Here is a 26421-nt window from a genome sequence, read left to right on the forward strand (position 1 = left end):
TCCTTGAAAACATCTCTCTTAATTTATTTGGAAGGGTCACTCTCTGGTTGCATCTCTTTATGCACAGATAGAAGTCAAAGGCGGGATACAGACTGCCCAAAAAGGGTGTTCTCCCGCCGCCCTGGTTTGCTCCATGAGGGAGCTGCAGCGGACAAACCACGTGGCTCCGCCGCAGAACAAAAAGAACCTGCAAAAATCAGGTTCTTCTTGTGGTGCCTTTGTGATGCCACAAGGCGCCAATGGTGCACTTGCAGTGTCACAAAGGCGCCGGGATGTGTGGACGCTATGCGTCTGTTGTGTCAAAACAGTAGCTCCCGTGTGTACAGGGGGCCGCCGTTTTGACGCCCACGTCACGTGCTAGGGGTGAGACTGGTATGGACGCTACATCCTCGGCCAACCCCTAGCACATGACAGGGGCAGCACAAAGGCCCATTTAAATCGAGCCAAAGTAACTCATGTACTCAGAAGCTGCAGATCCATTCCTGTGTTTAGGGATATGAGTTTGTTTCCACTGAAATGCAGAGCTCTAATTAAAAAGATTGTATGTACAGCACTTTGTAAATTTACAGTGTTATATAAATAAAGCTTAACAACAACAACAACAACAACAACAACAACTTCTCTTCTATGTTAGCCATGTTTCCCAGAGCTTAGAAATGTTAGTTGGAATCTTACTTCAGGAGTTACAAATATGTAACTGTGTAATTGTGATGCTACGCAGTACCTCCTGTCCTGATCCCTCCAAGCCCCACTTGTTGGGTAGTAGCCACTGAAGTAGATGTGGGTCTGTTTCCTGTTGATCAGAAAACAACTAACATCTGCACTCTCTCTGTGAGCAATCTCTATTGTGACAGGCAGCAGCTAACCCCCTATCACAATTCTCCTTTGTGCTGGAGATTGCTTGCCACCTGGTTGACAGCAGTACAGATCTCCATCAATCATAGCAGCTACAGCCTGGTAGGTGAGGATTTGTGGACTCTTACAATCTCTATGTATCCTCTAAACTGCAGGCTACATAAAGATGGTGAATACGGAACTCTCACGAGTGCATAACTCTAGGTTACACATTCGTAACTGTCCATGTTACTGTTTTGACAACAGTTCCTACAATTTCACAGTCAGCATAGCCAATGCCCATGCTGCCTGAGGGACTCAGGGAGATGTAATTCAAAAGCACATTCCATTATTTATGATGTTTTGCAACATATATTTTGCACCAGCAAGGGAGTAGGTGTTATATTTATTATAAATGTGATAAGACCATTGTTCACTCAGAGCCTGGGTAGCTTTATATGATATGATTAAATGCCTCTGATACAGGAGGAGTCAGGACAAAACTGACTTAGCTTATAGAGCAGGATGGGGAGAGGTAGTGAAAGCCAGTGCTTTAGTGTGTTGGGCTGGGACTTGAGAGATCTAGGTTCTGGTTCCTACTGAGGCATGAAACTCATTGGGTGACTTTCGGTCAGTCACTTTATCTCAGAGAACCTCATAAAATGAGGAAGAGGAAAGTGATATCCTTCACTTTGAGCTCATTGGAGGAAAAGTGAGAGATAACTGTAATGAATAACTGAATGAGGAACATTTTTTCTCTCAAGAGCTTCTTTATCTCAGACATACTCTGATGGACACTATGTAGTAGAGGTGGTGGAAGAGGCCAGAACCAATATGAACAGAGATCACCCCTTTTTACTTTGGCCTGTTACAGACTGCTAAAATAAAGCTGCTTCGGGTCTTTTTGGAGGTAGGCTGTTTAAATGATGCATGTATCCTAAGAATCCGGAAGCTGCACCAAAGCTGCACTCCAGTGCTTAGGAATAGAGTGTGGCTTTGGCGTGACCTCCGGACTCTTAGGAGACATGCATCATTTAAATAGCATACCTCCAAAGAGACCCGAAGCAGCTTTATTTTGGCAGTCTGTAACAGGCCTTTGTTTCTTTTAGTCCCTGATCTTTAACTCCCACTTCCTTCCCTATTTCCTTCCCTTTCCCTTTCTGTTTTTCTTCCCACACAGTAGGTTGCAGGAAATTACTCTTCCCAGAGCTACATTTGTGGAAGGTTTTTGAAATTAGCCCAAAGGCTGTAGGTCATCCACCCCTTTTTGAGAGCTATTTAGTTTCATGACAGTGATAAGACTAGGTGCTCCCATGTAAGTTCTTAAAATTGTTTCTTGATATAGCAGCCAGCTACTGATTTACTGTTTGCATTTCTTTTGCTGCAGAGCGAATAACTGAGGTGAAAACAGACATTTATGTCACCAGTTTTGGTCCTGTGTCAGACACCGAAATGGTGAGTTGCTTTACAAAGATTCAACGTATCTCTTGCTGTCACTGCTGGGATAACCTAGAAGCACAGAGCTCAGAAAAGTTGTATTTGGGAGTGCGTCTTCCAGAGTCTATGGTTGTTTTGGCTGGAGATTTCTGAGCTGTAGCTGAAAAGAGTAACTTTTCCATACTCTTTGGAAGACCCCTTTACTCTTATGGAAGCTGTGGAGCTTACACAGTTTGTCTTTGTTTTATATCAGGAATATACCATTGATGTTTTTTTCCGACAAAGCTGGAAAGATGAAAGGCTTCGATTTAAAGGCCCAATGGAACGCCTCCCTCTTAACAATCTCCTTGCCAGCAAGATTTGGACTCCAGACACTTTCTTCCATAATGGTAAAAAATCTATCGCTCACAACATGACCACTCCTAACAAGCTTCTACGCCTTAAGGATGATGGGACCCTTCTGTATACAATGAGGTGAGGATGTTGCATGTTGATTTCTTTTGATTCTCCATCTGTGTTAAGCTCCCATTTGTGGTGCCCTGTGTTCTTCACAAGGGAGTCAGAGGGAAAAGTCTTTTACATATATTTATGAGAATATCAAAAGAAAGTGGGAAGCATAATCACCCTTTACAACTAGCAATTAACGTACAGCTTCTGAACAATGCTGAAATTTTTTTTAGAAAAAAGATATTCTCTGAAGAGCAAATGATTCAGACTATCCCCCTTCAGAAAAACACCCAGCAGATTGCCATTTTAAGAATTTGTCGCTGATCGGCTGATTTTGATCTAAGCCAGAAAGCTGAATCTGTCACTTGTTTGATACATCATGAATGATCAAAGCATAGGGTTTGCTTGTGGGTTTTTTTATTATTTTTTGGCAATTCTAACTTAATGAAAGAGGGAATATAGATGGGGTAGGTGGGAGGCATTATTTTAGCAGATACCTTTTCCAATATGACAAGTGCTTGGATTTAGTCTTTGTGAATTTGATTGACAATGGTATATTTCAAGATTTTGGTGATTCTGATGGTGTTGATGGTGGCTTGGTCATTTTGTCTTTCATTGCAACTAAATGTTCTGTAATAATTAAGAGGGAATATAAATCTCATAGAGAATCTGATCAGGTAGGCAGAAATTCAAAGGATAATTGAAAAGGTGGGAAAGAACATGTCACCTACAAATATCATGTACAAATATCCACAAAAGCTGAGTAATGAGAGTTGGTGGCAAACTTTGGAATTGGATTGACTTGTACTAGTGCACTTACAAGTTGTCCTTGTCTTTCCTGAAATCATTGCAAATTGAGTTCAAACTCTTATAGTTTGGTCCCTGGCTTGTAATGTATTCTTCTGTACTATGTTGGCATTGCCACTCCATTAATGCCAACATCTTCTCTCATCCTTCTGAGTTTACATGGTATTAGATAAGTCCTCCATTTGTGGTTTCCTTTCTATCCTGGAAATTTTGTTAGCTGCCGTCACTGGAAGATCTCAGAGAAATTCCTTTTTGGAAAATAATTCTTAGAATCCCACATGGAGCAAGGCAGCTGTGAGGGTTGGGGAATTCTGGTAGTTGTAGCCCAAATTGTAACTTTTCTAGGATCTGACAATGACTCAGTAAGAACTGGTATAGATAGCATAATGGCTAAGAACTCTTTCGCAGTATACAATTAAAGCCCTATGATTTTATTTCAATTTGCATGGCAACATCTCATGGAATCCTGGGATTTGTAGTCAAGGGAGGTGCATTTAGAATTTTCAACCAGTAAGATCTTAATTCCTCATCTAACTGTAAACCAAACCTGTGGATTACATAGGATGTTGGCATGGCAATTAGATTGAAATCATAGCACTGGAATTCTGTAGTGTGAAATGACCCAAGACTGAGTTACAAATCAGGACGTCCCAGGTTTGAATGTCAACACTACTATTAATTTATTAGGTGTCTATAAGCAATACATCATATCAATTTGATTTCCTTCATTCCCTGTAAAATGCTCACAAACATTATTGTGAGGATTATAATTAGATAACACATATAAAGTGCTTGCAAATGCTGCAAATGCTGTAGAGCTTATTAAGTACTATTAAGTACAATTGAGTTCTACCACAAAACCTTGTAGTATGGAGTGTCTGTTGATCATTCTGATCTGATTTATACATAATTTTATATGATTAATAATAAATGAATTTGTGAATCTGTTTGTCCATCATTGAAATAGTAGAGAACAATAGAAGGAAAGACAAGTCTGTGACTTTCTTCTGAAGAGGAGAGAAGCCTCCAAAGCAGCAGGAATAATCAATTGATCTTTCTTGTTCTGAGAAATTAATGGGGTGATAATAAGGTTTTAGGGATTTACTGTTTGTGATCAGATTTATTTATTTATTTATTTATTTATTTATTTATTTATTTATTTATTTTCTACGCTGCCTTTCTCCCAGAAAGGCAGTCAGAGAATAGGGGAATAATCATGCAGAACCTGGGTGCATAAGGCTGGGTTCCTTTGATTTGTTCAGGGTTCCTACACAGAGACATGAAGGTCCTGGAGATGAGAACATTTAAGAACTTTTTCATATTTTAGGGAGAAGAAACAGTGGGAGAAGGTTTCTCTTCCCATTTTTCTACTTTCCCGTATCTTGACACATATTTACTTAGTTAAAATGGTAAAAATTTCTTTGCAAGACTCTTTTTAAAGTCACACACAGAACATCATTGTGAGATGCAGGAAGCAAGTTGCTGAAATTTTCTCAGACTGTCTCCACCACTCAAATTCAGCAGGTATAGCATGGACAAGCCATATTGCACCTATCTACTATGTAGTTATTACAAGGAGGATCCCGTGAGTAAACAGTTTTGCTTTGTCCTACATATTTTATTTTATTTTATTAGTTCTTTCCTTCCTTATATTTATAAAAATATCTATAAATATATTCACAAATTTGGGAAAAATTTTCAGAAGGTGAACCAAATGAAAACCTAGTAGATTATCCTTAAAGAATGGTGAACTGAGAACTTCCTTTACCCCATTCCTTTATTGTTAGCATAATCCACTCTGGCTATGTTCCTGAATTCTAATTAACTGGAATTAGTCTAACATGAATTCACAGACTCACAGCATGCACAGTTCACTTACATTTCCCTCCCCCATGTATTGTCACATGTATGTCCATGAAATGCCCCAAGAATCCTGAGTTGAAGAAATTGAATTAAAGTTGCTTTCTTGCAGTGTTTCACCAATACCCTCAAAAACACTGGTAGATAGCCAAGCAAAAATTCTTAATGCATATTATGTACTTGGGATTTTCTTACAATGTTTTATCAAAACACACAAGTGCAAATGAAGATCAGCAAATCATCATATAATAGAAAAATATTGATACATTGATATATATATAGTCAGAGTTGCTCTTTTGCAGTGCTATATCAATGCACATATGTTGATCAATGAAACACCTTATGAAACATCTCCTCTCTGAATCCACGCTTGTGGCCGCTTCCAGTCTCTGTGTTCAGGAGTAAAGGAACAATGATTTCAAGATTTTCTTTAAAATATGGATTTGGAGCCACATGAATATCCCATGCAACACACAATGCTCTGCTTCAATCATTTTTATGCTGAAAAGTGCATTCTTGCAGTATTATGAATGCACATATATTGCTATTGTAGTGGAAGGAAAGATACAAACCAACTGAACGAACTGAAATCTGTGATAAATGTTGTATGCCCAGTTCAGAATTTGGAAATGAAAAATGAAGCACTGGAGGATTCCTACTACATGAGTTCCTTTTTAGAAATAAAATCACATAATTCAAAACAGTAAAAATTGTGAATTGGGATGGGAAAGGAACGAATAAGTGGGGACAAAGTTTGGTTAAGGAAGATTTTAGAAGTATCATTTTATTTGTTGATTTCTACCCACTGAGTAATAATAATAATAATAATAATAATAATAATAATAAATAAAAATTTTATTTGTATACCGCCCTTCCATAAGATCAGGGCGGTTTATAGCAGATTAAAATACACATTATGTTTGCCAAGGTATACCATATCTCATTTTTATGTGTCCTGTGAGGAAGGTCTTAATGAGATGATATATTTAGACACGAAAAAAGAAAAATGAGCCGAAATTTGCTAGTACTGCTCACATATTTTGAGAGCCAGTGTGGTTTAGTGCTTTGAGCATTGAACTATGGCTCTGGAACTCAGGGTTTGATTCCCTGTTGAGCCATGGAAACCCAATGCATGACTTTAAGCAAGTCACACTCTCTCAGCCTCAACGGGAGGCAAAGGCAAACCTCCTCTAAACAAATCTTGTCAAGAAAACACCACTGTAGGTTCGCCTTAGGATCACCATAAGATGGAAACAACTGGAAGGCACACAATAAAAACTCACATATTTTTAAAAAAGATTTTTACGATAGAAGGAGTGTCTTGTTTAGGGTAGATGGACCCTGCAGATGCTAGGCATACTCACCATATTTAACTACATCCCTGGTGGTCAGGCATAGGAATAAATCCAACTAGAGTAAGCCCACTGAATCAATGGGAGTTACACACCCCTTGACCTTCCATCCAGCTGTTAATTCAATGGGTAGTTGGGACTTGCTGTTGGACTTTGGCGATAAGAATCCAAAAGCTGGGGATCTGATGAGGGAGATAGCTTTTAGTCAGATGCAAGGATCTGTTATGCCCTGTCCAACTTTGAAGGCATATTAAACAACTTGGACTGGTGATTTCATCCTCCTCTCTGAATCCAGGCTTGTGGCTGCTTCCAGTCCCTGTGTTCAGAAGTAAAGGAAACCTGAAAGACACTAGCTTGATGTCTTATGCTCAGCCCTTTAGTTGGGTGAGCTCATAAAGTATGCGGAACAGGCTGACCAAAGTGTTGTGAACCTCTTGGAGAAGTAATGAACAACATGTTTCCCAAAGGCTGTATGTACAGCCCCCTCCATCATCTTGGGTTTCCTATTTCTTTGGTACCCCATGATGGCTGAAGTTGTCATAGCCATGGTAGTGACAATGGGGGGAAACCCAACAGGTTTTGATCTTTAAATCAATGTGTAATATGTAAATTTCATTTCTTCTTCTTCTTCTTTAGATTGATGTTTTCCTTTTTTAGAAACACTTTTTTACAAGTAAAATTGGAGACCTAGAAGCAAGACTTTGTCTTGTAAAGAAAGTGTGAGCATTGTTTGAAAGGGCAAACACTAATGAAAAATAAAAGTAATAATGTAGCCACATTATTTTATTTGAACATAACCACCCTTTTTTATCTGTTACTGCCATCATGTTGGCAAATTTAGCAACCATATGAATGGAAGACCTCCAGTGGTGGTAGTAGTTAGGAATAGGTATTTTGGGCATCACAAAATAAAAAGGATAGTTTCTGCTTTTGAGCATTTCTATGTGCAAAGAGGAGCCACGCACATAGGTGTGTGTACAGACATTGTTCTTGATAAGTTTCTGTCAGGCTGTTGTCTTTTTCACAGTCTCAGGTTTAGATCATGAAATCCCTTAGTAATACATAATCATATAAAAATACTTCAGCAGAGCTGTGCCACAGAAAGAACAGCATTTCTTTCATCAGAAGTGTTCCTGTGATATTTTCACTGGCAAAATAAATATGTTCACTCTGCACTGGTTTGTCCATTGGGAAATAGCTGATAGCAGTAAAATGTCAGGTTGCAAAGTGTGATGGGGAGAATGTAGATCAACAAGTACTTTATCTTCACATGCATAAATCATTGTGCAAATTGACAAAGACCTTGTAATGCCTGAGAATAAGAAGCCTCTCACATCAAAGAGCATGAGAAATCTTTCCCTGATTCAAAAGTCATCTAAAGCCAACTGGGACAAGTCCTGTACCAGAACTATTCTGCCGTCATGAAACTCAGGCTGAATTTCTTCAAGGATGAAGTGCAACCCGCTATCCCTCCTCCGCAATGTCACTCAATGATCATTAAGTAGATCCTATGATAATTCTTATGTTATTGATACAACTCAGAATGGACTTTTTCTATTTCTGATAACTAGAGTACACGCATACCTCAGTTGAGCTAGTGTGGTGTACTGGATAAAATGTTGGGGAGACCAGGGTTCGAATCTCTGCTTGGCCAATCAGACTCACTGGTGACCTTGGGCAAGCCACACTCTTTCAGCCTCAGAGAAAGGCACGGGAAAAATCCCATCTGAACCAATTCTGCCAAGAAAAACCCATGATAGAGTTGCTATAAAGAAAATTTGGTTTCAAAGACAGAGATAATATGGAAAGAAGAGGGATGGGTTCTTAAAGCAGTAAAAACAAGTTCAGCATGTTTCAGCAATCTTTTTATCCTAAGCTAAGAATGCATGTTTGTGAAATGAAACAACTAGGTCAGGTGAGCTTTGCATAAGCTAAGACAAATATTTTGAACCTTCTAGAAACCACTTACAGGCTTCTCCCAAAATACATCCAGAGATCACTTTTCTTTCACCCACCTCCACTTTTCTTACTATTTTCATTTTGGGTGAAATTCTTATAGATCTTTGCTTTTTTGTTTTTGGCCTGCTGGGGGTCACTGATAAGAATAGTTTGTCTGTTTTCTCCTTTTCTCTTCTTTTTGCCATTCATGCATGTTTAGTAAGGGATTCCGGAAGCTGCTGCTGCTGCTGTTTCCCTTATCTGTTTTAGGCAGGCACACAAAGGCTACAATATGATTGACTACAGCGGAATCCTATTCTTTTCCAGCTCAAGCTCTACCACACTGTTTACTGCAGATACATTGCTGCAAGCTAACTCTACAATTCTGCTTTTTCTCAACTCTTCTTCAGTATGCTTCTTAAAAATATCTATCTGATAGAGCTTGAGGAGTAAAGGAAAGGAGTTGGGAGTCATAAAAAACTTTGTAAAAGGGAGAATCTTTGTCAGGGGTTTTGCTAACTGATGTATGCCTGCATTTTTATAATTTTTATGTTATACTTTGAAGACATTTATGAAAATTAAAGTAAAAACAAAAATGCATATACAAGTATATACATAAGTATATACTGTATGAGGGGAAACACCCTCCCATACCCAATCAAGAAAAAGGATTGGACAAAGATAGAACCCAGATAAAGCCTGATAATGTCTGAGATTAATTATTAATGTATCAAAAGCTAGAGATGAATCACATTGGGCAGGATCACACAGTGGGCATCTCATAATAGAATGGTGGAATCCAGCAGAACCTCAAAGAGCGATCCTTCCTCACAGTGTCTCTCCCTTTATTTGACTCCAAAACTGATTCTGCAAGGCTGAGAACCCCTCTAACATCAGTTTTCAGGCACTAGTTTATAGGATCACATGGGCAGGGGATGGTAAATTGTGACCAGATTTAGGCTGTTGGTTTAAATTCATTAAATTAACTCTAACACGTGAATTCAAACATTTATATCTGTTATTCCAACATGGTAAAACAAATTCCAAACTCACAACAAACTAGGCAGTGCTACTTATATTTTCACCAAATCCTGTCCATAAACATTAGACCACTAATAATAAAGGGGCGGGTTTCATAGGCTTCCAGTTTTATATAATAAGCCTATAAGTATTGTTTGACTCTGAGGAAGTCAACACTCTTGGTCTTTCACTCACAGACATGCTATCCCCATACTTACCTCTGCCATGGATATAAGGACTAACATAAATCTAATGCATCTTTAATCCTTAAGTTTACTGGTTTTGTAAAAATTAAATAGCTGGTGTAAGGGAAAGGCTGGATGGAAGGTGAATGGAATTAAAACTAGGGTGTAGCTCCCCTATATGGTAGTCCAAATATGAAGCAGGGCCCAACACCACCTATTTGCACTAGGAGAACATTTCACACTGGTGCCAATGGGATCTTTACTTCCATAGTACTGGTTGAGTCTCTCTCATCCAAAATGTTTGAGACCAGAAGTATTTTCGATTTCTTTGGATTTTGGAATACCTGTATTTACATATACATATATAATACAATATCTTGGAGATGGAACCCAAATTTAAACACAAAATTCATTTATGTTTCTTATGGTCCTTATACTTACAGTCTGAAAGTAATTACAATCTGTAAGCTAATTGTCCCCAACAAACTGGGTACTCATTTTACTGACCTACGAAAGGATGGAAGGCTGAGTCAAACTTGGAGCCCTGGGATCGAACTCACAACCATGTGGCTGCAGAACCGGCATTTAACCACTGTGCCACCAGGGCTCCTTAAGACCAGGAATTAAGAGGACAATTGTCCCAGTATTTATGTAGTGTAAAAATGAACTTTGTATATTGTAGGGGTTGATGACCTGCAGGTAGGGGCCTGCATCTGGTCTCTCAAGGTCTTACATGTAGCTCCCATGACTCTTCTACACCACTGCTGCTGAATCCACCCCCCCCGCCCCGCTGGAATCAGTGGGGTAGACTCAAGGTGAAAGCTTTTCTTCCTCCCAGCAATTCAAAGCCTTATTTCTGACATGGCATGGGAGTGGTGAGCAACTGCAGTGAGTCTGGGGCACGGGGTTTGCTATTGGTTGCACACTGAATCAATGAATTTCAGTGGCAAAATGAAATTCATTTTTATTTTGAAAATGCAGGGGGAAACCACTGAAGCAAGCAGATAAATCCTGATGCAGTGGGACATTTTCTAGTTTGATTTTGAATTTCAAGAGCATTTAGAGTGGATGATTTGTGGAGAACTGCACACAGATCGCGTTTCATATGTTCATCTCTAGTCTGTAGAAATAGGTCTGCAAGCCCCCCACTGATGACATTAGGGCTCACAAGGGTATGCACTCTGATGTATTAGTAGGATTGGTAATAGAAGCAATCTACACTGATGGGATGAATTTGAGGCTGTATTCTGCTTTCTGCCCCCTAGAGGGGAGCATTGCATGTCCTAAAATTTGGAAGCAGCTCTTTTCACAAAGAACAGCACATGTGTTTCAAAACACATTTCACAAGGAACAGCTTCTGATTTGTGAGGTCTGCAAAGTTCTTTCTATGCATGTTTACAGATTGGGAAAATAGCAATGATATATTTTTTCTCTTTTGCCCAGTGCTGTAGCTTGCATAGCATACAGGGAAACAAACTGATAACTGAGGAGACAGTTCATGCCAATTTCTCTTCTTCGTTTTTATTTGAATTGAATTTTATTTACGGCACCTGGCCAACTCATAAAACGCAGAATAGAAAGCATTGACACATGTAATGCAAATAATAAGGGTATGGATAATACATAAACGTATGTGTTCGTGACTTGAGCACCAAGATCTTAGTACGATCATTCTTTTATCTCAGGGAAACAGATAGTATACTTAAATCTTATATTTAACGTAATTATTTAGAAGCATGATCATTTAATAACCCCAGCCCGCATCAGTACCGCAATACCTAGGGTGTCAGAGATAAAAAAAATACATTTTGACATATTGTATATAAAATAAATATTAAATACCTCAATGAACTACTACAATCCAGGAGTAGCACATAGCAGTCCAGAAAGGCAAGCCAAATACAGCATATGAAATAATAAAAAAGATCAAATAAGGTAATATTTGATATGGAAGTTAAAACCAAATATAAATATTAATCTATTATCCCTCTGGAAATTTCTTCACCTTTTAAAAAAAATTTCTGTGGCAGCTAATTGCGGCTGTGCGGAATCTAGCAACTGATTTTGTCACCTGTTCTTTCCAGTTAGCATTTGAAAAGCCCTTGTAAAACTAATTGGGCCTTTATTTGCCTTTGCATGTGACTATAATTGAGCTATATTATTAACCAGGCCATTATAAAGAACTTAACATGCCATACAATGCATAATTAAGACTGTTCTACCTACCTCACTTGCATTTTTTTGTGGATGTATGGCCATAGATACTGTATATACACATGTATAAGTCTAGAAATTTTACTCAAAAATTGACCCCAAAAAACCCTGACTAGTTCATGTGTCAATACTGTATACGTACTGTACTGTACATTTTATTTAAAAAGGGCACCATCCCTTTCTCTGAGTAGAGTGGTGAAAGGCAAGAGCTTAGTGTGTCCCAGGAGCCCCTAAAAAAAGAAGCACCGACCTCTTCTACTTTCTTCGCTCCTTTTGACCTTTATGAATGACTGGGTGAGAAAATGGTGGTGATGGTGGCAGCTCTTTAGCACTTCCTCTCAAAGGAGTGCCAAGAGGAATCAGATTTTGTAAGATGTGAATAAGGCATTTGTGTATGTCTCTTGGCTTTTCTTGGTTAAAATCTGTCAAAGTTATCACATTAAAGTTAAAGGTTATAAACACTGCTAATGTAGTCATCTTTATTTATTTTATTTTTTTTGCTTTGCCTCTACAAACTTTTTCACATGTGCACGTTTTCTTAGTATCCTTTGCCCCTGGTTGCCTCTCCCATACATCACACAGCCACCATTTACTATAGTTCCCTCCTCATCCATCCAGTTTTTGGGGTGAGCACAAATTGTTATGCCTGTTGGATTTTTTTTGGTTCTTTGGCATCATTTTCCTTTGCTTATCCTTTGTTACATACCCTTAAGTTTTAACTCAACTTTTCTATAGGTCAAATCTAAAACTATAATTTTGGCACCCAAACCTGCCATTGACTTATACATGAGGTCAACTTATTGTTGAGTACATACGGTAACACTTTTAAAAAAAGCCAGCTGAAAATTACTGCAATATGTATAAGAGCCACGTGATGGCAGCAAAGCCTTATCTTTGGTTACAATGATTTGTAGCAACAGCGGTATTTATAAATGGTGAAAAAATACTTTCTATTCCATTAAGACTTGCCGACTTTATCTCATCGATGTATGTGTGTGAGCATAATGTATGGATCAGATGCGGTTCAGTTTGGTACCCTGTTATGTATCTAATAAAAAATTGATATGTACTGTAATATTTTACTGTATAGTTAAATGAATTAATGTGTGTGTTTTTTTTCTCTCCTCATTTTTTAAAAAAAATTCTCTTAATTTTAAATCTGGTTGGTTCTCGTCAGTGGGAAACTAGCATGCCAGATGTTTTCCCTGCCCAGCTGTGTAATCCCTTGTAGGGTATATAATGGCAGCTAACCCAGCTGCACATCATTGAGTGCCACTGTTGTTGCCGTCAGTAGCTGCATCGACCAAAGCTCTTTTATTTAATCATCAGAACGTTTTTTTAAAAAAAGAAAATTGGTTTCAGTGTTGTTATTAGTCTTTCAATAGCACACAATATAATCACAGAGGATGTGGATGAACCAATATGCCAGGTAGTAAAAAGCGAAAGATAAAAGAAGTTGCATTGGCACATTATGCTCCAACCTGGCTCTTGGAGACATAGATTCAGAGGCTTGGAGGAGAAAGAGATTAGCTCAGTCCTGTAATAAATTGTAAGGCAGGACAGGAGAAAGCTTGCCTCCCTTCCACTCAAAGACTGCCATATCTTGATAGTGAATGTTCAGTGTACACAGAAGCAAAGGACTGAGAGGGTTCTATCACAATGGTCCCAATGGTGCTGTTTGTATATACAAAAGATAGACAATCCCTCAGGTACAATCTGGTGTCTCAGTGTGGCAAACATAAAGGCATGGAAGCAAGTTCATTATGTTCAATGGAACAGAAAACTCCCAGTGAGTCTTCCTAGGCTTGGAGATGGAAACCAGACCTGCTTTGAAACTGCCTCTGCTATTTTTATTTTATTGTATTTGTTACTGTAGTGCAAAGATTGGCAGGCTATATGTTTGCTGGATCAATGTTATTTATAAGAATGCTAAGATCTCACACACACACAACCCAAAAACAGAGTTAGGAACAAATTACATATGCTAAAATTAACGTATTGATTAATGAAACAGGCACCTTGCCTTTCCAGCAAATATAGCACTCTGGGTTGTTAATGATGTACAAATATTATATGTAAAACATAAAAACACATCAATTAATAACCAGCCCAATTAAAACTCATCAGGTTTCCCTCCAAAACCTCTGTGCCTGAGAATTCAGAATATCAGGACTGAGCAGAGCTCAGGGTTAAATCACAAAACATTTTAAATAGTCATTGTGTATTTTTTACACTCTAGGAAATCTGTGCAGCACCCATCCATGTGAGGACCCATGTGTGGTGCAGGTTTTCTTCCCACAGCTGTTTGCTTTTAATACCCTACCCCATGGTCTAAATGTGAGGGGGGTTGCATTGTTATCAATAGTCCCCCCCGTCACATTTTTTAGCTCCCATGTCCCATGTAAAGGGAAATAATAAACAGTAAAACGCTGAAGTAATGGCCCTAATCCAAATTGAAGATATACATGCTTACTGTAGAGTAAAAAAATAAAATAAAAAATCAATGGATTGTAAATGCCTGATAAATCTTTGATATATTTTTTCAGTTGACTTTCTACAACAAAAATAGATAGTTTCATCATTTTAGTTTTTCTTTCTTTTATTGGTATAATTTAGTGTAGCACCAGGGGGTGGGAGTGATATTTTTGTTGCTACTGTTGTTAAAGAGTTGGGAATCAAAAATCTTTGGCAATCCTTTTGAGATCAACTCAAGAACTACCAATATATCCTGTCCTCTGTCCACCTTTGCTATCCTGGGCCATTCAAAGATATTGGAAAGATCCTTGGGAAAAGCAAGTATCTTTTCATCTGAAAGTGTTCTTGTATAGAAATGAGGAAAAAGTTGTATGTATAGTCTGGCAATTTGAACCTATCAGCCTTAAAAATCTGAAGCCTGCTTCTTGTGTTTCCTGTATTTTGAGACTGCAAGGCAACAAAATAAGGAGAAGGCGATGAATATAGACCCTATCATATCCCAGTGGCTAATATGTCTGACTCTTAGAATCATAAAATTTTAGAACTGGGAGGAACCACATGGCCCAGCTATAATCCCTTGTCATAATAGGAATACACAACTACAGCACACCTGAAAGATGCCCATGCAACCTCTGCTTAAAGACCTCCAAATAAGGAGAATCCACCCCTCTGAGGCAATTTATTACACCGGCAAAAACCACTCTAACAATAAAAAAGTTATTTCTAATGTTTAGGTGGAATATTTTTTTCTTTTAATTTAAAGCCATTAGTTCTTAGGATAGTCTCTAGAGCAGCAGAAAACAAGTTCATTCCATGATATGCCTCTACATAATATTCCTTCAGACATTTAAATATAAGTATCATGTCACCTCTGGGTCTTCTTTTCTCTAAGGTAAACATATCTGGTTCCCTGATTCGTTCCTCATAAAGCTTGGTTTGCAGATATTGGTTTTTCTTGGCTGCCCTTCTCTGGACACTTTCCAGCTTGGCAATATTTTTCTTGAACTGTGGTATCCAAAACTGGACACATTATTCGAAAAGATGTCTAACCAAAGCAGAATAGTCTAGTACTAATATTTACTTCAATCAGGCCACTATATTCAAAATGGTATTAGCTTTTTTGGTTGCTATATCATACTGTTGATTTATGTTTGGCTTGTGGTCTACAAGGCCAATGGGTTGTAGTGGTTCACCTTAGAGTTGTCATAAGCTGAAAATGACTTGAAGGCACACAACAATAAATACTAAGACACTTAAATCTCTTGCACATATACTGGTGGTTTTCCCCTTCTTCCATTTCTTCTACATGTCTTTTTAAAATCTCAGCTCATCTGAAAGTTCTTTGTACATTCACCCTGGTTTCTTTAGACACCATCCACTTTTATTCCTTCTTGGAATTGTTTGCAACTATGCCTTCATTGTCTCACCTTTAAGAAACTCCCATGCACTGTGAAGTCCCTTTCCTTTGAACATTTTTGACCATAGGATTTCTCCCAGTATTTTCCTGAGGTAACTAAGATCAACTTTCTTGAAGTATGGAGTGACTGTTTGACTATGTTTATCTTTCCCTTGCCTTTGTATAAGAAATTCCAAGATGATATGGTCGCTCCCACCTAGGATCTCAGTATTACCATGCCATTGAGTGGTGGAAGTTTTGGAATTGGAAAATTTGGTAAAAATGTTCTTAGTAAATTTTCATATATTTTAAAAGGTAAAAGTAGTCCCTTGACATGACTGTCTCCTCATAACTGACTATAGGGGGTGGTGCTCATCTCCATTTCTAACCCCAAGAGCCAGTGTTGTCTGAGAACTGCTTTGGTGGTCATGTGGCCAGAATGACTCCCCGAATCGATGTTACCTTCCCACTGAGAAGTGTTACCTACCTATCTACTTGCATTTTCATGCTTTCAAACTGCTAGGTTAGCAGAAGCTGGGTCTAGTAACAAGAGCTCACGCCATCATGTAACACTCGGGCCTTGAACTGCCAACCTTCCAATCTTCCGACCATCAGAATTGGTGTCTTAACCACTAAGCCACCATAATGTAAAATATACACAAATTCATATATTATACATTGATTGAAATCTAAGAATTTTTATAAAGATAAGCACTTTTTGTCTGACTCTACTGGGAAGGGGAAGATTCTATCTCCTCCTCTCCTTCCTGCTGAGCTGAGTGCAAACTACAGTCATCCCTCCAGATTCACTGACCTCCCATTCATGGTTTTGAATTTCTGCAGACAGGAAGCCAGGAGGGACAAAATGGTGCCTGCACCTGCAGGAGCATGCAGCCATTAAAAACAATAGGGCTCCAATATTTGCAGTTTTTCTGATTTGCAGAGGGGTCCAGAATGGATCCCCATGAATCAGAAGGGATGACTGTACTGTACTTGCACACTTTGAACTCAGCTGCTGGAGCTGAAGTAAGTTCAGGACAAAGGGAGGAAGTGGAAGGAGGAGAGGAAAACTGAGACATTTTAATAGATGGTGAAAAAGTGGAAAGACAGAGGATTAATTGAGACTGTTCCTGCCAAATCTGGACAGTTCTAGGGCAGTACTTGTGTTATTTTGAAACAATATTTTATGGGGGGGAGGGGGGAAGAATCAATAAAACTAACAGAATTCTAGACATGTTTACTGAGAGGTAAATCCCACACATTTCTGTAGAGTTCTCTTTCAGTTAAGTATATTTAGTAGCATTGGGAATCATATGAACTTCCAGAGGATATTCAGTTGCTAGATCTAGGAGCCATAGATGAGGAGTGCTGAAAGGTGCAGTACAACAACATTTGGAAGGCTGCATCTCTCAGCCTCAAAGGAAGGCAACGGCAAACCCCCTCTGAACAAATCTTGCCAAGAAAATCCTATGATAGGTTTGATTTAGGGTCACCATAAATCAGATACAACCTGAAAGCACACAACAACAATTATCTCACCCTCCTACCCTCAGTGTATAGGAATGAAGTCTTGATGTGGCTTAAATGTTCCATTTTGACACACTGAAAGCTCTTGGTAGGCAGTATTTCTATCGGAATAATTGTCTAATTGAGTAATACTGAAATATTTATCAACATTTTAAAGATGTGACAACTGAACATCAATCACATTCATACTTTGCTTTTTAATGAAAAAAATGATGGCACTGAAAACCGAATTAATTTTAGCATGCTCCATAAGCTAAATATTTAACAGATGGTGGAGAGCATGAGAGATGAACCAGGGTGGAGGAATTGCCTTTCCTCTTGTCCAGTTGGCTTAAGAACAGCAAGACAAAAAGTTTTTGTGTAAAGTGGGATAGATTTTCCTCATCTCCTTTTGACCCTTTACAGTTGTGGGTTTTTGTTTTTTTGGAAAAATATTTTCCTCCTCCAATCCTTTTTGTGGTAGTGATATCAATTGCAACTTTTTACTACATTTCAAGAACGAGTCTCAGAAATATGGGGGCTTTAATGATCCCATGGATCCATCACCTTTCCATACACATTCTTGCCATTCATTTTCTTTCATCTTCATTCTTTCAATCTTCATTCATCCTCTCCAAAGTCCACATTCCAGCATAAGAGTTGTAGCATTCACAGACCTTTCCATAGCCAGAAGTAAGAGATTTATGAGAATGGATCACCCTCCCTGGAAGAAAATTTAAGAGACCAGAGGCCTGATTCCTGCATTTATTATATGAATGTGCAAGTCTCCTAGAATGAGTCACCAGTTAATTAGAACATGAGAATGGCCCAGTTTGATTCCTATTATGTCTGTTGATTAATTAATTTTACAAAACAGTGCATTTTTGAAATGAGAAGTTTTCTATAGCAGTAGAAAATTTTATTCTTTGCATCACTCATTTGGAACAGCTTTAAGCATGAATTTTGGGTTTTTTTAATTGACTGTAACTACAGTTGTCCCACAGATATGGTGTATATAGAAAATACATTGTGTTTACGGCCATTGATATTTATGTAACAGTAATAAGGAGCCAGCATGGTGTAGTGGTTTGAGAGTTGGATTAAAACTCTGGAAACCTGGGTTCGAATCCCAGCTTGGCCATTGAAACCCACTGGATGATCTTGGGCAAGTCATGCTTTCAGAGTCTCAGAGGATGGCAATAGCAAACCCCCTATGAAGAAACTTACCAAGAAAACCCTGTGATAAGTTTACCTTAGGGTCATTATAAGTTGAAAATGACTTGAAGGCATACAACAACAACAACAACAACAATGGTAATAAATCTACACCTTCTTTTCATATTCTTGGTTGAAGATGAGCAACATATAAGGGCTTTGTAGGAAAAGCCCAGCAAATACCCTGATTCCATGAGATGTAGTGACTATGTCAACTTGGGCAATTTTAAGGGGGGATTGGTCAGATTTGTGGTGCTTAAGGCTCTCTGTAGCTATGAGTTCTGATGGCTCTAGATTACTTCCAGTATTCTAGGCACTGGCAGTATGCCTCTGAATGCCAGTTGCTAGGGAACAAAAAAGTGGAAATCTGCTATTGGTCTCAGGTCTTGCTTATGGAAATCCCATAGGCATCTGGTTGACTGTTGTGGGAACAGAGCCCTGAACCAGTAATGTGTTTTTTTCTGAAAAAGTAGAAATTTTCCAGAACATTTTCCAGTACTCCAAAGAACATTATCTGATTTAGTACATTTGCTTTTATCATTTTGCTTTTTATGCTTTTGTAGTATATTTTGATTTAGGCGTAATAGCCAGGTGTAAAGCAAGACTCACAGTCTTTTAACAGAGACCTAGCCATGTTAGTCTGGAATATCAGTATGCAAAGGGTCTTGTAGCACTTTTAACTGTACAAAAGAAGTTGTAGCATAGACTTTGTAGACTTAAGGGTGGAACAGACGGGCATGAAGGGGCAGCTTGAAGCCACCCACCTAAGACACCTTGGGGCTGTGGCAAGTACGTGCCATGGCCCCAATCTGCCATGAATGCATCCCAAAGAGGTTGGGCTGGGTTTAAGGCACCCCACTGCAGTTCCAGGGTGGCTTCTGGGTGTGTGGCATCTAAATGCCATGCCCACAAGTTGTCTTGAAGCCATCACCATGTTTGACTGGGTAGCTTCAAGACGTCTTGGGGCATGTGATGTCTAAACACCATGTCCTTAAGCCACTGGAAAGCCAGTTTTTCGAGTGTCTGTGCTGGCCTTTGGTCTACTTTGCCAAATCTGAGGAAGTAGACCAAGTCTACAAAAGTCTATGTAGTAACGTTTTTCTCATTTAGTCTCAAAGGTGCTATAAGATCCCTTTGCATGCAGTGTTTTAACAGTATACTGAAGGGGGAAATCTAGGAGGCAGTGTTTGTCATGAAAGCCAAAGGCAGCTAAAGATGAAGAGAAGAGAGTGGGAAAATGCACATTGTGAAGACATCAACACATGGGGGTAAACTCAGGTGTGTAGTTCAGAAGGAGGTAGTTTTTCCTTCTGCTATTTCTGTATAATTCTGCCCTCGATAGTGTGATTCCTGTAAGTCACATAGCAACCACACCAGTTAATGCAGAATTACAGTGTGTGGTATACCTTCCCTCCCCCCCCCCCCAGAAAACCAGTTTTTGGGATCGTGTGTGTGTGTGTGTGTGTGTGTGTGTGTGTAGGCCTTCTGCACTGATGAGATTGGGTTTGGCTCAGCAGATATAATGAGAAGGTCCCCTGTAATGGCAGCAGCTAATTAGCCACTGTGCTGAAGGGGACACCTGCTAACAATAATAAGAACAATACTTTGCCCTTCTGGAGCTCCCACCATTTGTGATTTTGAAAGCACTTCATGAAAATGGACACAGTAATTAAGCCTCATCACAGCTCTGTGGTTGCAAAGTTCTAATGAGCATGTTGTGGAAGTGTGGAAATATGCACAGATTGTGGAGATGAGAAGGAAATGAATGGTAGCTCAAGGTTTTGAATTCTGAATGTTCATTGCTAGGCTGTCCTCCTGAGCCACCAACAGGACATCATCAAACGGAACTGGAGATGCAGGTGGTGGAAAGCTAGAATCAGAGTCAGGATAAATATAGCCCAAGTGGTGACGTTTGCTTCGCTACAGAAATCCTCAGCAAGGTTTATGTGGCTGGAGTCTCTTAAGGTTTAAGAAGGACTTAACACTGGCCAAGAGCAAAGCAGGGAATTTTTTAATGAGATTAGAGGAAAGTGGACAGCTTCCAAGTACACAAAATATCAAACAGTGAATAAAAAAGAAATGAAAGACCAGGTTGGCTGCATCTCGATGTTTTACCTGCTGTGTTCCTTTCATGGTTATAAAAGTATATAGAGAGTGATCAGTTAATAATTTCACTGTGAATATTTGGAAGCATCCTAGAGTATGCAAGTTTCAAATGAAAATAAAGGGCTGTAAAAGTCCCATTGATTTCAGTGGCGGAAAACTGGGTTATTTCTTTATTTTACTCTACTGCTTCAATATCTGAGTTTTGATTTGATGAAAACATTCCATTTTTCAAAAACATCTATATGGTTAAATAAAGGTATTGTCCTTCTGACAAGGACAATTTACAGGAATTGGACAGTAAAACATTATTATCTATAAACTTGTCAGCCAAATGTTGTCCTTTGGATTATATTCTCTTTGAAATAGTTCTATAGAGATGAAACACTTAAATTACATTTTAAGATATCTTTGCAGTATAAAACTACATACTGCTTTCTGCATTGATAGACAAAATGCAACAGCTTCTCACAATCTGATCCTATCCAGATGTTCTAAGATATAATACTGTCCATGCTGTCTGGAGCTGATGAGAGGTGTAGTCTTAGGACCTTATGTTACGGAAAGCTGATGTAGACTGGTCTGTGAAGGCAGAACTTGGAGAAGTTACTTTTTTGGACTAGAATTCCAAGACTCTCCCATGTAGACCAAGGGATTCTAGGAGTTTTAGCCTCAAAAAAAGTAATATTTCTGAAATTTGCAGAAGGGACAATAATAAATTTTAGGAATTGTGGTATGTGTCATTAGGTCACAGTGTTCACAGCGGTTCTGTGAACTATCAGAGTACTGATTTACAGAGTCTGCTAAGTCCTGCTTTGTGCCTTTATTTGAGAAGTCAGGGAAAGCCAGGCAGGAAGGAATTGTTTATTGTAATACCTAAGCTATTTATTTAGGGCAGAGATGGGCAAAACATGGATTATCAATTGCATGCAGTTCCCACATGCAAAGATGGTAAAGCTCCATACTGGTGGCCAAGACTAGACCAGGTGCTGATTGTGGCACAAATCATGAACTACTCATTTCAAAAAGAAAAGAAAAACTCAAAAAGAGAACAATACCAGTCATCATACCAAAATATGATTTAAAAACATTTCCACAGCATGGAAATTGCATTACTAACAATAATAGATCATGAACCAAAAGAGCTTTGGTCAGGAACATAATAAAAGAAGACACTTCCAACAGACAAAAGGAAAGTGAAGAAACCATGGATGACAGGTAAAATTCTACAAGCAATAAAGGAAAGAAGAGAAGCAAAAGAAAAAGGAGATAGAAATAAACTATGAACCATGAATGCAACAGTCCAATAGCAAGTGCGCAAAGATAAGGAAAATTACTACAACAACAAATGTAGAGAAAAAGAAGACAACAACAAAAAGGGAAGAATGAGAGACCTATTCCACAAGATTTGACAAATCAAGGACTGGGACATTCTATGACAAAAAAAATACCACAATTCAAGATCAGGAAGGAATAAAAAGATGATGGGAGCACTACACAGAAGAATTATATAAAAGAGATGACAACACTGAATGAATGAAGAACTATATGATGATGAACCCTAAATTTTAAAAACTGAGATGGAAGCTACTATAAAAGAAATGGCAAAAAAAAAGAAAAGAAAAAAGACTCCAGAAACAGATTATATTTCAATAGAACTGTTGCAATCTACATTAACCAAGTCAACTCTAGTGCAAACCAACATATGTAAACAGATATGGAAAACAACATGATGGCCAATAGATTAGAAGCAATCAATATACATCCCCAACCACAAAAAGGGAGACACAAGAGACTGCAGCAACTATAGGACCATAGCACTGATCTCCCAGGCAAGCAAAATCATGCTCAAAATTCTGCAACACAGGCTCCAACCATACATAGGGAGAGAAATCCCAGAGATCTAAGCAGGGTTCAGGAAAGGAAGAGGCACCAGAGATCACATTGCAAATATACGATGGCTAATGGAACATAGTAGAGAATTCCAAAAGAAAATCAGCATGTGCTTTATAGACTATAGCAAAGCCTTTGACTGCATACATTATGAAAGGTTATGGAATGCCCTCAAAGACATGGGAGTCCCAACACATGTGATAGTCCTAATGAGTAATGAGGCTACTGTCAGGACAGGACATGGAGAAACAGAATGGTTCTCAGTTGGCAAAGGAGTAAGACAAGGCTGCATCCTATCACCCTACAGAAATAATGACCACAGAGAACTAACACAGATTCAAACTAGACAATGAGGAAATAGAAATAGTAAAAGAGTTCTCATATCTGGGATCAAGCACTGATCGGAACATGGACCGCAGCCAGGAATTCAGAAGAAGATTAATAATGGGGAGGGAAGCTATGAAAGAACTAGAAAAAGATCCTTCAGGAGGACATAGTTGTTGGACACCTGAAAACTACCCACTCTTGATTTCTCTATAGGTGATACATGATTGGAAGGATGAGATTTCCACTTTCCCATGTCTGGTTTATCTGTTTCATTGTTAATATTTAGATAAAGAAAAACTGAGATATGTGGAAGGACCATTAGTTTAATGATGCCAACAGGACTATATTCAGTTTTTCCCTACTTCCAGCCAAGGTTAAAAAAGACCCCTTCCTGAAATTCTGGAAAGCTGCTGCCAGTCAGTGTTGACATTGATCTAAATGGTCCAGTGGCCTGCTTTTGTATATGGCAGCTCTGTGTCACCACAAGAAGAATCATAATGGGAGCATTGTAACTCTCAGGACACCAGCAACCATCTCCCAAACTCAGCCCCTATTGCAAGCTGGCCAGAAAAAAAAATTGTTCAAATACTGGGAACAGAAATAAACACCAACCATCAAGATCAGCCTCTGCATCAAAACTACATATCTGTAATTTTGAGAAGAAGGCTGAGTTTGGGAGATGGTTGCTGATTTCCTGAGAGATGTGATGCTGCCATAATGATTCTTCCTGTGGTGACAAGAGCTGTCTTACACCAAAACAGGCCACTGGCCCACTTTAGATCAATGTCCATTCAGTTACACTAATACTGAAATTATATGAAAGCAAAAAGGAATTGCAAAAAAGGAAATGTGTATAATATATTTTAGTAGCTTGGCACTCTAACTGGTTACTCCCTCTCTTTTTTTTCCCATCTTCAATGTATTATAGCCCCATCTTGTAACAGTATTGTGGAGACTGGACAAAAGATATCAGATTCTAATTGGGAATATAGAATTCTTTCTTGGATTCGTTTTCTTTTTCTTTTATTATTAATGCAATTTTATGCCTGAAGGCTCAGAAAAAGATTTCTGCAGATTGGTTTTTGTCACATGAAAGTGTTTTCCCCCCCAAAAGGCTGAAGAAATACACCTTTTTGTTAATATTAGATTATGCAGTTCAGAGATAGAATTACCCATTCACCTACCATTGATGGCCCTTACACCTTACCCTGCTATTAAGGTAAGGTAGGACCTGAACAGACAGGTCAAAATAAAGCTGCTTCGGGTCACTTTGGAGGTATGCTGTTTAAATGATACACACAACTTAAGAGGGCAGAAGCTGTGCCAACGCTGCATTCCAGTCCTTAGGACTGGAATGTGGCTTTGGCATGACTTCCGCTTCTTAGGACGCATGTATCATTTAAATAGTATACCTCCAAAGTGACTCAAAGCAGCTTTATTTTGGCCTGTCAGTTCAGGCCCATAGTTACTTTGGGCAAGTCTTTCTGAGAATCATAAAAGTTTAGTAATTTTGATTTAAGGAAGTTTTGTTTTTCACTGACAGAGAGTGGAAGAGGAGCTTTGAGGATGTTCTGTCCCACCATCAAAGTACCAAAATAACTTGACTGGTCTTTGAGTATTATGCATGTTAATTTTAGGAGGAGAAGGATTTGATGCTGTATTTCATCTCTTTGGACCTGCATTGAGTGGATTCATGAATTAGGGAAAGAGGAGAGTACAACGGGTGGCCTAAATACCATAAAGGCACCAGGTCCTGTCCAATCTTGGAAGTTAAGCTGACTCAGCTCTGGTTAGTAATTGGAGGGGAGATGACCAATGAATACCAGGTGCTATATTTCAGAAGAAGGAACTGGCAAAACCACATCCAAGTATTCCTTGTCAAACAAAACCCTATGAAATTCGTGGGGTCACCATAAGTTGACAGGTAACTTGAAGGCATATTCCCACTGCCACAAGAGTAGAATAGACACATCTAGGAAACTATGTATATCTATAACAGATGTGCACATGTTATCAAAGCCTAAAAGCATTTCCTGTCAACTTGCCAAGCTATTTGTTATGCCAAAATTACTATGAGATGGGGCTATAGCAAATATTACAGATACCATAAGGATATCAATGTGAACAGACTCTCCTATGACAAATGATCCTTACCCTGACTCTACTCAGTACTAGCTATCTCAGTCATTGCTCAGGGATGATGGAAAACATAACCTTAAACATCTGGGGGGAACCATGTTAGGAAAGGCAGGTCTATATTGACTTCTAATGTGGATTTCCACTCCTTGGAGCATCCTTCTCTGTGTTCTACATTTCCATGTGGCATTGCTGGAGTTGTGAAAAGTCTCATTATTACTGTGGAGATTCACATTATAAATTATGACCAAGAAGGGATCATTTACCAAGGATGGGGTTATTCTAGTGACCTCCTCATATTGACCAGGGCCTGTGTACTGTCCTTCCATCAGTTAATAATAAACAGGATTTACAAGTGTGAAATTAGATTTGGAGAAAACTCAGGTTCCATAGTCACTAAGAAGATTGCTGCAAAAAGTTAGCCATTTGGTTCAGGTCTACTAACATGGCCGTAGGTCACATTTAGCTGGATCAGCAACAAAAAGTAATTTCACTCAATGACACATTATATGGATGACTGGGTGGGTAGGGAATTCCCTGAAATTATGTTTCATATCATTGGATATATCACCAGGAATGCTGTCACTCATTGTGTTGCACTTTCATCTGATTCAAGGAGCAGGAGAAGTAACTTCTTTTAGCCTGACAGTACTACATTGGTATCAGATTTCATTAGGGGATGGTTGTGCAACAATTACTGATTTCCTTGTCCATGAACATCCCCCAGTGCCTCTAGCCTGACTCCTAGCAATCTGAACATTTAAAATGAATGTCTTTCAGGAGATGTGGTATGATAGTAAAAGTCTCTTTATGGGAGTTCAACTGAACTTGACACTTCATGATGCAAGTTTGTGAAATCTGGTGTCATTGTCATCAAGGGTACCTTAACTTTGAAGTGGAACTGACTTCACCAAGTAAGAGACTAGGAAGGGATCCTGAGGAGTACTGGGACCAGTGCTTTGCCAAATGAAGGGATTTGAACTAAAGCATAAAAAGAACAAGCTGCCCACTTTTTGCTAGGCATATTTCTTTAGAATTAATTAATTACACACTAAGGCCAGTATCCTATATCCCGGTCTATCCCCAACCTGACAAAAACATCCTTCATCCATGCTCCGATGGCAGGCATAATGGATTTTGCTCTCCCCATGATGCTCAATACAGTGGTATCACTAGGCTTGGTGACACCTGATGGGTGGGGCTGCTGGTGGGCAGTGGCAGTGGCCTCTACCATCCTCACTTGCCCCTCATGGCTTTCTCGCCATCCCAGCATCAC

The 26421-nt window shown here is 38.9% G+C and overlaps 2 protein-coding genes across 4 annotated transcripts in view; one reads left to right on the forward strand and one right to left on the reverse strand.

Moving 5' to 3' along the window:
• LOC149319334 (gamma-aminobutyric acid receptor subunit beta-3) overlaps window positions 1-26421 on the reverse strand; it is a 290532-nt gene that overhangs the window by 214934 nt on the left and 49177 nt on the right. The gene's annotated exons all lie outside the window — the stretch shown is intronic.
• The window catches only part of LOC149319335 (gamma-aminobutyric acid receptor subunit alpha-5), a 144302-nt gene that overhangs the window by 55297 nt on the left and 62584 nt on the right, over window positions 1-26421 (forward strand). For all 3 annotated transcript variants that reach the window (XM_089511496.1, XM_089511494.1, XM_089511495.1), the window contains exons 4-5: window positions 2222-2289; window positions 2525-2745. In XM_089511496.1, the coding sequence (XP_089367622.1) occupies window positions 2222-2289; window positions 2525-2745 (289 nt within the window). The remainder of the gene's footprint in view (window positions 1-2221; window positions 2290-2524; window positions 2746-26421) is intronic.

This window comes from Sceloporus occidentalis, unplaced genomic scaffold (genome assembly GCF_023333645.1).
Source record: "Sceloporus occidentalis isolate IW3139 unplaced genomic scaffold, rSceOcc1.0.p SCAF_2, whole genome shotgun sequence".
Taxonomy (NCBI): Eukaryota; Metazoa; Chordata; class Lepidosauria; order Squamata; family Phrynosomatidae; genus Sceloporus; species Sceloporus occidentalis.